Source organism: Muntiacus reevesi, chromosome 9 (genome assembly GCF_963930625.1).
Source record: "Muntiacus reevesi chromosome 9, mMunRee1.1, whole genome shotgun sequence".
Classification (NCBI taxonomy): domain Eukaryota; kingdom Metazoa; phylum Chordata; class Mammalia; order Artiodactyla; family Cervidae; genus Muntiacus; species Muntiacus reevesi.
In genome coordinates this window covers 2,328,205-2,343,801 of record NC_089257.1, presented here as the reverse complement: position 1 = coordinate 2,343,801, position 15,597 = coordinate 2,328,205, and the positions used below count along the sequence as shown (strand labels likewise).

General features: G+C 39.0%; 1 protein-coding gene across 1 annotated transcript; it reads right to left on the bottom strand.

Annotated features, from left to right (window-relative positions):
* Positions 1-8,208: 8,208 nt before the first annotated feature.
* On the bottom strand, positions 8,209-9,162 carry LOC136174828 (olfactory receptor 5B12-like). Its single transcript, XM_065945074.1, has one exon. It carries the CDS (start codon positions 9,160-9,162, stop codon positions 8,209-8,211), a length of 954 nt encoding a protein of 317 aa, XP_065801146.1.
* Between the last annotated feature and the right edge of the window lie 6,435 nt (positions 9,163-15,597).

Below are 15,597 nucleotides of genomic sequence, written 5' to 3'. Positions count from 1 at the left end.
TTTTCATGGATTGCACCACTTAAAAATAACTAGTATCCAGGAGATACCTAAAAAGTGCAGCCTTCCTGATGAGATGTTCTATGTCCTTGATAAAATTCAAATTTATTCTTCAAAGAATAATGCGAGTTTTAAAACTTACACAAAGTCTTAAGCAACGTCTCCTCTCTAGATGCCATCTTCCTGTTATAACCTATCGAGCACCGTTAATGACTCATAACTCGTTTGTTACTCATGATAATTTGTTTTATCTTCATTTAAGCTTCCTGTGAGTTTTCCAGGTGGCTCAGTGGTTACAAAAAAATCTGCATTGCAGGAGATATGGGCTTGATCTCTGGTCAGGAAGATCCCCTGGAGAAGGGAATGGCAACCCACCCAGTATTCTTCCCTGGAAAATTCATGGACAGAGGAGCCTGGCAGGCTACAGTTCACTGGGTCTCAAAGAGTCAGACACGACTGAAAGACTAAACAACAACAATGTGGGATATTATTATTCTTTATTCCCATGCAGAGAGCATTATTTTTGTCCCTAATTTTGTTTGTTGTTCAGTCATTAAGTCATACATTTGTCCCTAATAGTTAATCATTATTCTGGGTACCTAATGCCAATAAAATTTCAGAATGATAACTGGAGTTCAGGTTTCCTTATTCCCATGAACTGTTCTTTCTAGTGTGATATTTATACCTCTTCTTTCAATATACTTTTATAATTGCTTTATAAGCATGAATCCTCCTCATTCCTCTCTATTTCTTCTCTTTTTTAATGTTGTCATGTTTTCTCCAGATTATAATGAATTTTCAAATTGAGATCAAATTTCATACTCTTAAATACCTTGGGATTAGGTGAAAGAGCTAATATTTCCATATTCTAAAAGAGAAAACTCAAATTGAGGTAGTAGTCTGACAACTTGTCCCAGTGAAACAAAGTCCTACATGGCGTAGGAACCTAAGACCCTCTTGTTCCTTTCTTTTTTTTTTTTTTCAGATAAATACACATTCTCCTTTAAAAGTCCATGATTCATGTACCATATTATCTTGTTAAAAGTGACAGACACATAATAACATTTTCAAAAAGTTCAATATTGACTTAAGCATAAATCAAAGGGAGACAGGTGCATTGATGTATTTTCCTAAAAAAATCTGATCCTGCAAATTTATACAGACTGTAGACTGATCAGAGGCTTACCTTCCTGAAAAATGCAACAGGCAAATGCAATACATTCACATGAGAGTCTCAAATCATAAATTCAGTCCATGGAAGAAAGGAGACACTCTACTGAGATGTTCTTCTTAATCTTTGATCAAAAGGGAAAAAATCCTCTGGATCAAGGTTATATTGAGGAAAAATATGTTATTCCATAGGAAGCAGCTAACATGAATTATGTGGCAACATCTGCTGATCCCTCTCCTCAGATAAGTCACTTAATTGCTTTGAGATTCTATAAGATCATAAAATAGAGATACTAGAAAGGTAGCCCCCAACAGCAGCTTCCATGAAAGACTACCACCATCATGAGAAAATAAAAGAATTCTTGGAGTGTCCTGAAAAGGGGCCATCACTATAATCATAATCAAAGTCATTATTTGCAGGTATTTGCCTGGTCATTACTGCAGGCTCTCAGTATATCTCAGTTTGGAGAAAGGCCATTATAGGTATTAGACAATCATTGACAATCCAGTGAGTTGGATGATGGTCAAGAGACTCCAGCACTTGGTCTGTAACCTATAATATAAGGTCTAATGGAGTCATATGAGAACTTGAAGAGAGAGAGAGTTATGTACCCATGGAACTCCCAGGGGGAAAGCCCCCATGAGAGCAATTGACAGGTCCTAACCGCACTATTGGAGAATAAGTGATGAATATATCTACAGGGATCCAGCTGTGCTTATTGATAGAAACCATGAGTATATTAATATAACTTCATTATCTCTTTGATCATGCTAAAATCAAGCTACATCATTACCTCCAGGAACCCATGAGACCATGAGTATGTTAATATAATTTGACCTAATTCACTTTGACAATGCTAAAATCAAGTTACATCATTACCTCTAGGAACCCATATTAACTTAAACATGGGTAACAGGATGGAAATATGTCATTAAGCCAAGTAGATCATAGAAATTATTGCATCCCTTAAATCGTTTGAATATGTGTATCACTGATAAGTATTATTTATTCATTCAACTGTTTATTGGTCCCAAATGAGTTCAGTCGGCCTTGTCCCTGGCTGTTCATACTCAACCCAAAACAAGCATGGTTCTTAATCTCGTGTGCTCAAGTTTCCTGGAGAAGACAAATGTGAAGCAAACACACAAATAAGGATATAACTACGAATAGAACAAGATGCCCGTACGAGAATGAATAGGAAAACTCTACTTTGAATTGACTGGTCAGAATGCTTTTCTCAGGAGAATTAACACTTCTGACAATACAGAAGGGATGGATAGATGTAGCATGAGAAAGACTACTTTAAAAAAGTGAAAAGCTATGGTAAGTCTTCAAGTTGTCAAAGAAGTTGGCAGAATCTAAAGAAGCCAAGTAACTATAAAATAGTAACCAAGATTTCTTTGGCAATTTAGCGTTCTTTCCAGAAAAAATATAAATCTTTAAACCAATCCAAGCAAACAAAAATGCTCATCCCAAACACTGAGATTATCAGGAAGAAAGACTGGTATAGATCACAGAATCAGTAAGGACAACTAGTAAGGACAACTCAGATCTTGTCCTGCATAAAGCAATAACCACTGGGATTAATGATTTTTCATTGTTCAGATGCTCATTCATGTCCAACTCTTTGCAACCCCATGAACTGCAGCACACCAGGCTTCCCAGTGCTTCACCATCTCCCTGAATTTGCTAAAACTCATGTCCAGTGAGTCAGTGATGCCATTCAACCATCTCATCCTCTGTCATCCCCTTCTCCTCCTGCCTTCAATCTTTCCTAGCATCATGGTCACTTCAATTGAGTCAGTTCGTCACATCAGGTGGCCGAAGTATTGGAGTTTCAGTTTCAACATCAGTCCTTCCAATGAATATTCAGGACTGATTTCCTTTATCATGGACTGGTTGAATCTCCTTGCAGTCCAAGGAACTCTCAAGCGTCTTCTCCAATACCACAGTTCAAAAGCATCAATTCTTCGGTGCTCAGCTTTCTTTAAAATCTAACTCTCACATGTCATACATGACTACTGGAAAAACTATAGCCATGACAAGATGGACCTCTGCTTTTTAATATGCTGCGTTTTAATATGCTTCTAGGTTGGTCATAACTTTTCTTCCAAGGAGCAAACTTCTTTTAATTTCATGGCTGCGGTCACCATCTGCAGTGATTTTGGAGCCCAGAAAAATAAAGTCTGTGATTGTTTCCACTGTTTCCCCATCTATTTGCCATGCCACTCTCTGAGCGACTTTCAAATATGCAATACAAGCTTATTGACAATAGTCTATTGACTATTGACTATAGTCACCATGCTGTAGATATTACCTCCATGACATTCATTGCATGATATTCATTGTAAGTTTGTTTCTTCTGAATTATCCATTTGATTACGCCTTTTTGGACCATAATTGGATTCCTTGGCGCTACATGTCAAACCTCAAAATTCTAGATTTCTTGTTTCAGATGGGAATAAAATGAATTCCTTTACATCACTTGGCCTCACTTTCTAAAATTTTTTAACAAAATTACTAATAACCACCCTTGATATTTAACAGAGTGCTTTGAGGACGAAATGAAACAAAAGATGTGAAATGCTTAGCATATCACTCAGCCTATATAAAAGATGCCTCTTGTTATCAGAGAATGCCATCCAAGGTTATGTTTACTGAAGAATCACAACAATGTTACTGTGAAGAAAAAGACCTCAAGCACTGACACCCCCTTGTAATAAAATTAAGTGAACAAGGTTGCCCTGGACACCAGGTTCCTCGCACTATAGTGAGATTGAATAAAACCAGATTTGGATCTAAGAGTCTGATGACAGATGTCTTGAAGGACATTACTCTGACATGAAGCTCCCAGGAACAAGTCCTCCTGGGATCTATCCACAGCTCCATGCCTCATGTACTGAATATTTTAATTAAAACCTTGCCTGTGGGGACCAAATACTTAGGAAACTTCCTAAGGAAAGTCATGGGTGTATGAGTTGCTATTTCTTCTCCAATAAACCCATCTGTTCTCAAAAATAAAGAAAAAGAGGCTATTAGCACTCTTGGAAGCAGCTGACGTGGACATCAGAGCAGGAAGGAAAACACAGGCTGGGACACTGAACCGGTCACAAAGGCTTCAGACAGCATTACTTCCATCAGTGCTGTGGGATTTTTTTCTTTTCCTTTTGGAAGCAAATATCCTTCTGTGTCTATTGTGCCCTTTGAATTTGGAAGCCATAATACATCTAGAAGTAAAATCTAGCAAATCACAAGCATTCCTACTTTACTTTATTCACCCAACACTAGTCTTACTTCCCTTTTATGCATATTGCACACCTTCTAATGAAATTTTATTTCTTGCTTTTCTTACAATCATATATGAGTTAAGTAGTTTTCAAAAAATTCATTTCTAAGTGGTAAAGAGAGATCATGCCCTCTCATTCTTACACTTAGTAATACTGACATCTTCCACAAGTGACTCCAAAGGTTTCTGCAGATGGAAGGAGAGAGTGTGATAAAAATGCTTTGTAGATAATCACCATACACTCCTATCATTTTGCAAGGAAATTTATTTGTGTGTAGGAGGAAAACTTTCAAAATAAGCCTGTATTTGTTCTCTGCCACAATCCAAAAAGTTAGTGTCAATTAGAATTTTATCAATATGATTGCAAGGAAGCCTGAAATATAGAGAAAACAAACAAGAAGTGAGAAATATGTTTCCAAGGGTAAACATACATTGGCACATCATAACTATATGAAGTTAACAGTTTACATTAGTGTTCACTCTTAATGTTGCATATTCTATGGATTTGAACAAATATATAATAATATTCAGTTCCGTTCAGTCACTCAGTCATGTCCAACTCTTTGCAACCCCATGGACTGCAGCATGCCAGGCCTCCCTGTCTATCACCAACTCCCAGAACTTGCTCTAACTCATGTCTGTCAAGTCAGTGATGTCATCCAACCATCTCACCCTCTGTCATTCCCTTCTCCTCCTGCCCTCAATCTTCCCCAGCTTCGGGGTCTTTTCAAATGAGTCAGTTCTTCACATCAGGTGGCCAAAGTACTGGAGTTTAAGCTTCAACATCAGTCCTTCCAATGAATATTCAGGACTGATTTCCTTTAGGATGGACTAGTTGGATCTCATTGCAGTCCAAGGGACTCTCAAGAGTTTCCTCCAACACCACAGTTCCAAAGTATCAGTTCTTTAGCATTTAATTTCTTTATGGTCCAACTCTCACATCCACACATGACTACTGGAAAAACCATAGCTTTGACTAGATAATGATGTTATCCATCATTATCATATTACACTGAATACTTTTACTGCACTAAAAATCCTTTGTGCAAAAAAAAAAAAAAAATCCTTTGTGCTCCATCTACTCATCCTTTCCAAAGCCCTGACTCCTAACAAACACTTGTCTGTTTTACTGTCTCTAACACTTTACCTTTTCCAGGATGTCATATAACAAAATCACATAGTTGATAGTCTTTGCAGACTGGTGTCATTCATTTAGAGGTATGAATTTGTTTCCTCCATGTCTTTTCATGATTTGATAGCTCATTTCTTTTTACTATTGAATAGCATTCTATTGTTTGGATTACACAGCTTATTAGTCCATTCATTTATTGAAGGACATACTATATGCATCCAAATTTTGGCAGTAATGAATGAAGATGCTATAAATATCCTTGAGCTAGCTTTTGCCTGGGCATAAGTTTTCACTTCCTCTGGGTAAATATGAAGTAGAACAAGTGCTAGATTATATAGTAAGAGTGTGTTTCGTTTTGTAAGAAACTGGCAAACTGTCTACCAAAGAGGCTACAGCAGCCCGCCTTCCTGTCAGCAATGAGTGAGAGGTCCTGTTGCTCCACAACCTTCGTGGCACTTGGTGATTCTGAGTTCTGCACATGGCCATTCTAAAAGATGTGCAGCAGTCTTCCATTGTTGCTTTAATTTGCCGTTTCATGATGGCACAAAATGTGGAGAATAACTTAATTTTAAACATTAATGGTTTGGGAATTTTTTAAAGATTTTATCTAAGATGAGGAGGACTCTCCAGGGCTGGCTTCATGAGCATAAATCCCGTGCGTCACTCAGACCTTTTGCTTAGAGGCTTCTGCTCTGGGTTTAACACTCTGCTCTGGCCAACTTAAAATTATCATACATCTTTAACAAAGTGCTCGACATTTTGGTTTTTCCACTGGGATCTGCAAATTATGTAGCAAAAATGATTCTTCACACTTAACATCTCCAAGGAGGTTTTCGCATTTTACAAGGGAAACTCATGGAAAATGAAGAAGTCAGATCCTTTTTTCCAAAAAAGAGACATCCCTCCCTATCAGAAGAGACAATCTGTTCCCACATTTTTTCCTTGGTTCTGAGGGATGTGCACTTAATTATCTTTTTCACTCCATAATGGGGCTTACTGACCCTTCAAGTCAAACCACAGGAGCCCTCGATGCGATTTCAGACATGACATGAAAAAGTGATGTACTAAAGGCTTCCCATATATGAGTCCATGGTTTGAAATAAATATACATTTTCATACGCTTTCTATTACACATGTGTTCCAAATCATTTAACCTAGAAAGAAGTATTCACAGAAAAACCAGTATATAGTGAATTGATAATTCAAAGAAATCCTTTTTAGATTCAATTAATTTGATACTGTTTTCTTTGTAAAAGATATCTATCAGATCTCTGAATGAGTCTTAGTGTTCTGATATACCCAAAGTTAAAAGTCACCCTACATTATTCTTGGAATGTGGTACGTATCGGTCAGCTGAACCTGTAATTTGAGCCTGAATGGATCGATCAGTTGAAGACCTGACTCTACACAGGAAGGAAAGAACATAAAATGTGTCCTAGGCTGAGCATCTGAAGACAAAGAGTCAAGTCTTACTGTAAAACTAAATGCTGGTTTTGTTTTTTTCTTTTATTTCAGTGAATTAAAATATGTTTTCTTTAGTTTCCCTTGTCTTATATGCTGCTATTCTTTTTTCATTAAAGTTATCACATGAAGATGTTACTCTGGGTAATGAGTCAGTAAAGATGGATATGGAGCTGAATGGAGATGCTCATCTGGCGACATCCCTGGCGGTCCAGTGGCTAAATGTCCACGTGCCAGTGCAGGGGCCCAGGCTCCATCCCTGGTCTGGGAAGATCCCACATGCTTGGGAGCAACAAAGCCCATGAGTCACAACTACTGAGCCTGTATCCTGGAGTCCTCGAGCCGCAGCTACTGAAGCCTACACTCCTAGAGCCTGTGCTTCAAAATGAGAGAAGCCACCACAATGAGAAGCTTGTGCCGGCAGTGAAGAGTAATCCCCACTTCCCATAACTACAGAGAGCCAGCGTGAAGCAACAAAGACCCAACAGCCATAAAGAAATAAAATTGTTTTAAAAAGGCGCTCATGTAATGATGCTTATTATCACTGAAAAAAAGAATAAAACAAACAAAAGCACTCAGTAATAAATCTACAATGAGGATGTTTGGCACAAATATTAAAATGAAATGATTTTATTTTCAAGTAAAATGTTTTTAAAAATAAAATTAATATCACAGAGCAAATGATCATTTCTATTTAAAAATATATAGGTTTACATTTAAGAATGTATTATCAGACACCAAAAACATTTTTCAAATTATACTATAAAACTAGACAAGTCTAGTTTTTCTCTTGAACTCAATTTTCTCTATATCCATGAATTATATGAGTTGCATGTGATTTGCATGAATAAAATGCATATAGGCATGTACTTAAATAGGCATGTGAACATAAATATGCATATGAATGTGGATGATCATGGAAACAAATATACAATAAAATGTAATTCAAAAGAAATCTTAAAAATATAAATTATAGGTTCATGGTTGACTCTTCCAAAGTTATTTTTCATGAGCTCTCACTTTGTCCACACATTTGCTTCACAGATTTAAAAAGAACTTGAGAAGGTATGTCAAAATTTTACATAATTGTTAGCCTAGCCAGTCAATACTTTCCCTAGCTTGATTGAACTATATCAAACCATCTTATTTGTTTCTATATAATTAAAATATGTATCTTAGAGAAGACTCTGCCTTCCCCACAGCCTTTTTCAGGGCGCCCTTGACCTCCCTGTTCCTCAGGCTGTAGACCGGCGGGTTCAGCGCGGGGACGACCACGGCGTAGAGCACGGACGCCATCTTGTCTGCGCCCATGGAGTGGCGGGAGCCGGGCTGCAGGTACATGAAGGCGCCTGCGCCGTAGAAGATGGAGACGGACGTGAGGTGGGAAGCACAGGTGGAAAAGGCCTTCTGGCGCCCTTCAGATGAGCGCACCCTCAGAATGGTGACAAGGATAAACAGGTAGGAGACCAGGATGACCGTGATAGTAAAGATGATATTGACGCCTGCCAAAACAAAAAACACCATCTCGCTCCTGCTGCTGTCTGAGCAGGAGAGAGCCAGGACGGGAGTGGCGTCACAGAAAAAGTGGTCAATCACATTGGACCCGCAGAAGGAGAGACTGAACGCGTTCCAAGTGTGCATGGAGGCCACTAGTAAACCAAGGGCGTAGCACCCTGCAACCATCCAAGCACACACCCTTGGCGTCATGATGGTGGTGTAATGGAGGGGCTTACACACCGCCGCATGACGGTCATGGGCCATTGAGGCCAAGAGAAAAGTTTCTACAATCAGAAAGACAGCAAAAAAATAAAACTGGGCGGCACAAGCATTGTAGGAAATGACCTTGTCTCCGCTGAGGAATCCTGCCATCACTTTGGGAGTGACGGCTGTGGAGTAACCCAAGTGCATCAGAGAGAGGTTGCTGAGGAAGAAGTACATGGGGGTGTGGAGACGAGAGTCCAGCAGGATCAGCATGATCACCCCCAGGTTCCCAGTGAGAGTGAGGAGGTAGATGAGCGTGAACACCAGAAAGAGTGGGAGCTGCAGTTGTGGGTCATCAGTTATCCCGGCAAGAATGAACTCACTCACGACCGTACTGTTCTCTGTGGGAAGCATTTGTGCAGTACGTGAACAGCCTATATCAATGAAAAAAGAAAGGCTGGTTAGTATCTCAATTTAGAACTCTCATGATGCCCAAGATTGCCTTATATCAGAATTTTCTGTGTTAACCTAGGCATAACAACAAAAGGTAATTTTTAAATATTGGTATAAATATGGAATGCTCTAGCTTTAAGAATTTTGAAGATACTAGAACCCAATCTTCTATCCTCATAAATGATTGAAACTAAAGTTCTGAGATGGAAAGAGATGTACAAAATTATCAGAAAAATCTGTCAAATGTGAGATTTGTTATACGACTTCCCTGGCAAGTCAGTGGTTAAGACTCCATGCTTTCAATGCAGGGGGAGGCAAGTTCGATCCTTAGTCAGGGAACTAATATTTCACATTCAACACAGCATGGCTGAAAAAGAGAAAGGAAAAAATGAAGAGGCAATCCATTGGAAAAGACACTGTTGCTGGGAAAGACTGAGGGTAGGAGAAGGGGGAAACAGGATGAGATGATTGGATGGCATCACCATCTCAATGGACATGAGTTTGAGCAGACTCCAGGAGACGGTGAAGGACCGAGAGGCCTAACGCGGTGCAGTCCCTGGGTTTGCAAAGAGCGGGACATGACTGAGCAACTGAGCACTCTTGCACCCTCGCTAGACACTGTTTTTCGGTTACAACCTGTGAAGTGCTGTTGATCATTTTGTTACTCATAATAATTTCTTTATCTTAATTTAAGCTTCATATCCCATATAGATCAATGCTGTATAAGTAGACCTAAGTAATGAATTAAACTATGATAGTTAGAAATTACTGAGCACTTTCTATTTTCAGGGCACCACATGCATGCTCTACCCCCATTGATTTATTACCTCACTGTGTGAGGTATTATCTCCATTTAATATATGGGAAACTGAAGCTTACTCACCAGGAGTTACAGACTGAAGTCCTTAAAACTAGTAAATTGCAGAGCTGGTATTTGAACGCACATCATTTTGAATCAGAGCCTGAGTTCTCAATCACTAAGAAATATTCTCCTAATATAGTATATATAACCCAAATTCTCTTCCACAGCCCTGGGCACAAAAAAGTTACTCATTATATCAACCTACTCATGAATGACTGACTTACTGATTTCATAAGCAATGTGAGGAAATAAAAAGCATGGTCTTTGGAATCAAGTATACAACTTGCTAGTGGGAACTTGGCTAACACAGTATATTTCTGAATCCTAGCTGAGTGACAAGAGCTATATCCATACAGGTTTACAGTTGAATTCCTCTCCTTTCTCTCCAAAAGAATAAAATGAAAAAAACACCTCTACATTTAAAAGTAGCATAAGTTTGGCATAACATCAATTAGTAGGCTCCATAACGGGCTGGAATTTGTTCAGTAATCTGTCCAACATTCATTTTCTCTTCCAGTACTAAGTAAGAGCTGACAGTATATCAGGTTGTGTGCTAATTGTAAGGTATACAATGAAATTAGAAACCTATTCCCTGATCAGGAAGTATAGAAGACCAAGAAAGATACACAAAATGGTCATCACTGTGAGATAGCTTGTTCTTTACTGCCAAGCAGAGAGCATTACTTTTGTCCCTCAGGCCAGGGGTATCATACCATGGTCTCATTTACACACTAGTTCAGGAAAGGCAACCCACTCCAGTATTCACGCCTGGAGAATCCCCTGGACAGGGGAGCCCGGCGGGCTACAGCCCATGGGGTCTCAAAGAGTCAGACATGACTTAGCGACTAACGCTTTCACCAGCCAATGTATCCACTAGTTAATCATTCCAGATGCCCAATGCCAGCAAAGTTTCAGAATGATAACTGAGCTGACTGAGGGACTTCCCTGGTGGTCCACCAGCTAGGACTCCACACCCCCAATGCAGGGGGCCTGGGTTCAAACCCTGATAGGAAACTAGATCCCACGTGCTGCAAGGAGGATCCTTTTATATGCCACAAAATTCTAGCAAACAGAATCCAACAACCTATTAAAAAAATCATACACCATGACCAAGTGGGCTTTATCCCAGGAATGCAAGGATTCTTTAATATCCACAAATCAATCAATGTAATACACCACATTAACAAATTGAAAGATAAAAACCATATGATTATCTCAATAGATGCAGAGAACGCCTCTGACAAAATATATGCCACAACCGAGACCTGGCACAGTCAAATAAATAAAAATAAATAAATATTTTTTAAAAATTGATAACTGGAGTCCATGTCCTCTCATTCCTGTAAATTGTTCATTCTGGTGTGATGTTTATACCTTTTCTTTTCTTTTATAATTGTTCTCTTAATCTGGGTCCCCCTTGTTTATTTCTCTCCTCTGTTCTTATTCTTTTTAATGAATGAAGTTATGTGCTCTCCAGATTATAATAAATTTTCCATTGAGACACAATTTGATACTCTCAAAGATTTTAGAATTAGCCAATGTAGCTAATATTTTGATACTCCAAAAGAGGAAACAAAAAGCAATTAAGCTTCAACAACTTGTCCAAGTTCTAGAAGCTCATGCATGGCAAAGCAAGGACTCAAGACCCTCTTGTTCTTTTTATTTTTTTACAAAAATACATACATAGCCTGCTTAAGAATTTCTTTGATGTGTGTGACACAATCTCCTTTGAAAAATCACAGACACAAAATGACATTCAAAGCATTCAGTATTCCGTTGTGAATAAATCAAGAGGGAAAAGGTGTCTTGATGTATTTTCCTGGCTACTGCTGCCCCTGAAAGTTCACACAGATCATAGGTTTGATCGGAGGCTTACCCGGCTCCCTGAACAATGAACAGGCAAATTCAGCACTTTCACATGTGAGCTTCAAATCCGAAATTCAATCCATAAAAGATAAGAAACACTTTACTGCGATGTTCTTTAGTGTTTGACCAAAAGGGAAAAGTTCTCCAGAACAAAGAGATATTGACAAAAAAATATTTAATGCCAGGGAAGCGACTAACATGAATTGTATGCTAAGAGCAGCTGATCAGTCTTCTCAGATAAGTCACTTACTTGCTTTAAGTCACTACATATTCATCTATATAATGGGAATATTAGAATGGCAGCCCTCAAACGACATCCTTCCTGAAAGACCGAGAGACCCCCGTAATGTCCTGCAAGGGGCACTCGTCACAATCACAATCAAAGTCCTGACTGTTGGCAGCTATCTGCCCTATTCATTACCGCAGGCTCCCAGTAAATCTCATTTTGACAGAAGACCCTGGAAGGCAGTAGACACCTACAACTGTCAAGGACAGCAATCAGTTGAACGAATGAATGGTCAAGGGGCTCTAGCCCTTGGTCTGTTACCTACAACATAAGGGGCTAGCTCTAATAGAAAGCCTGCGACCTATAACATAAGGCCAAACGGAGTCATCAGAGAACTTGAAGGCTGAAAGAGTAGCACAGCCGTGGAGCTCCCAGGGGACAAATTCCCCACGAGACCAAAAACAGGTCCCTTTCTGACAGCGCTGGAGAACAAGTGATGGATGTGTCCACAGGAATCCAGCTCTGCTTGTTTCTGGGAGACCATGAGTGTGTTACCGTAACTTGCATTAATTCTCCTAGATAACGCTAACATTAAGTTACATCTTTACATCTAAGCATGAGGGGATGGGAGGAGAGGGTTGCCTCTAAGCCAAATGGATTATAGAAATTGTTGCATTCCTTAATTCATTTGAAATATTTGTACTGTTGATAAGAATTATTCATTCATTCAACTACTTATTGGTCCCAAAGGAGTTTAACCATACTCCTGGCTCTGGATGTACATATCCATGCAAAGCAAACTTGTTTTTAGTCTCATGTGCTAAAGTCTATTGGAGAAGTCAAAAATGAAATGAGCTCACTAATAAGGATATACAATTATAAAAGAACAAGGTGCTCCTGTGAGAGCGAGCAATAAAAAAAAATCTACTTTTAATTGACTGGTCAGAATCAATTTTGGGGGGGACATTTTTTTCTCAGGAGAATTTTTCTCAGGACAGCTAATGAATTAACACATCACTCAATACTAAAAGGATGATTATAGCAATGTGGGTAGACCTAGATATTATCATACTAAGTGAAGTAAGTTTGATAAAGACAAATATCATATGATATCACTTATATGTGGATCTAAAAGAAGTTATACAAATGGACTTACTTACAAAGCAGGGACAGACTCACAGAAATAGAAAGCAAACTCATGGTTACCAAAGGAGAAAGACGAGGAATAGAGATGAACTTGAGTTTAACTATAATAATTTACGGTCCAGCTCTCACATCCATACATGACCATAGCAAAAACCAGAGCCTTGACAAGACAGACCTTGGTTGGCAAAGTAATGTCTCTGCTTTTTTAATACGCTGTCTAGGTTGGCCATAACTTTCCTTCCAAGGAGTAAGTGTCTTTTAATTTCATGGCTGCAGTCACCATCTGCAGTGATTTTGGAGCCTGAGAAAATGAAGTCTATCACTGTTTCCATTGCTTCTCCATCAATTTGCTGTGAAGTTATGGGACCAGATGCCATGATCTTAAGTTTTCTGAATGTTGAGTTTTAAGCCAACTTTTTCACTCTCCTCTTTCACTTTCATCAAGAGGCTCTTTAGTTCTTCTTCACTCTCTGCCATAAGGCTGGTGTCATCTGCATATCTGAGGTTATTGATATTTCTCCCAGCAATCTTGAGTCCAGCTTGTGCTTCATCCAGTCTGGCATTTCTCATGATGTACTCTGCATGTAAGTTAAATAAGCAGGGTGACAATATACAGCCTTGACTTCCTTCTTCCCCAATTTGGAACCAGTCCATTGTTCCATGTCCGGGTCTAACTATTGCTTCTTGACCTGCATACAGATTTCTCAGAAGGCAGATAAGGTGGTCTGCTATTCCCATCTTTTAAGAATTTTCCACAGTTTGTTGTGATCCACACTGTCAAAGGCATTGGCATAGTCAATAAAGAAATAGATGTTTTTCTGGAACTCTCTTGCTTTTTTGATGATCCAGTGGATGTTGGCAATTTGATCTCTGGTTCCTCTGTCTTTTCTAAATCCAGTTTGAACATCTGGAAGCTCACGAACTGCTGAAGCCTGGCTTAGAGAATTTTGAGCATTACTTTGCTAGTGTGTGAGATGAGTGCAATTGTGTGGTAGTTTGAGCATTCTTTGGCATTGCTTTTCTTAGGGATTAAAACTGAACTTTTCCAGTCCTGTGGCCACTGCTGAGTTTTCCAGATTTGAGGGCATATTGAGTGCAGCATTTTCACAGCATTATCTTTTAGGATTTGAAATAGCTCAACTGGAATTCCGTCACCTCCACTAGCTTTGTTGTGATGCTTCCTAAGGTCCATTTGACTTCGCATTCCAGGATGTCTGGCTCTAGGTGAGTGATAACACTATTATGATTATCTGGGTCATGAAGATCTTTTTTGTACAGTTCTTTTGTGTATTCTTGCCACCTCTTCTTTATAGCTTCTGCTTCTGTTAGGTCCTTTATTGAACCCATCTTTGCGTGAAATGTTCCCTTGGTATCTCTAATTTTCTTGAAGAGATCTCTAGTCTTTCTCATTCTATTGTTTTCCTCTATGTCTTTGCATTGAGCACTGAAGAAGGCTTTCTTATCTCTCTTTGCTATTTTTCAGAACTCTGCATTCAAATGGGTATATCTTCCCTTTTCTCCTTTGCCTTTTGCTTCTCTTCTTTTCTCAGCTATTTGTAATACATCCTCAGGCAACCATTTTGCCTTTTTGCATTTTTTCTTGGGGATGGTCTTGATCACTGCCTCCTGTACAATGTCATGAACCTCCATCCATAGTTCTTCAGATACTCTGTGTATCAAATCTAATCCCTTGAATATTTGTCACTTCCACTGTATAATCGTAAGGAATTTGATTAAGGTCATACCTGAATGGTCTAGTGGTTTTCCCTACTTTCTTCAATTTCAGTCTGAATTTGGCAATAAGGAATTCATGATGTAAGCCACAGTCAGCTCCCAGTCTTGTTTTTGCTGACTGTATAGAGCTTCTCCATCTTTGGCTGCAAAGAATATAATCAGTCTGATTTTGGTGTTGACCATCTGGTGATGTCCACGTGTAGAGTCTTCTCTTGTGTTTGCTATGACCAGTGTGCTCTCTTGACAAAATTATGTTAGCCTTTTCCCTGCTTCATTCTGTACTCCAAGGTCAAACTTGCCTGTTACTCCAGGTATCACTTGACTTCCTAGTAAAGCCCAATGCTGTAAAAAACAGTATTACATAGGAACCTGGAATGTTAGGTTCATGAATCAAGGTAAACAGGAAGTGGTCAAACAGGTGATGGCAAGAGTGAGCCTCAACATTTTAGGAATCAGTGAACTAAAATGGACGGAAATGGGTGAATTTAACTCAGATGACCATTATATCTACTACTGCGAGCAGGAATCCTTTAGAAGAAATAGAGTAGCCATCATAGTCAAC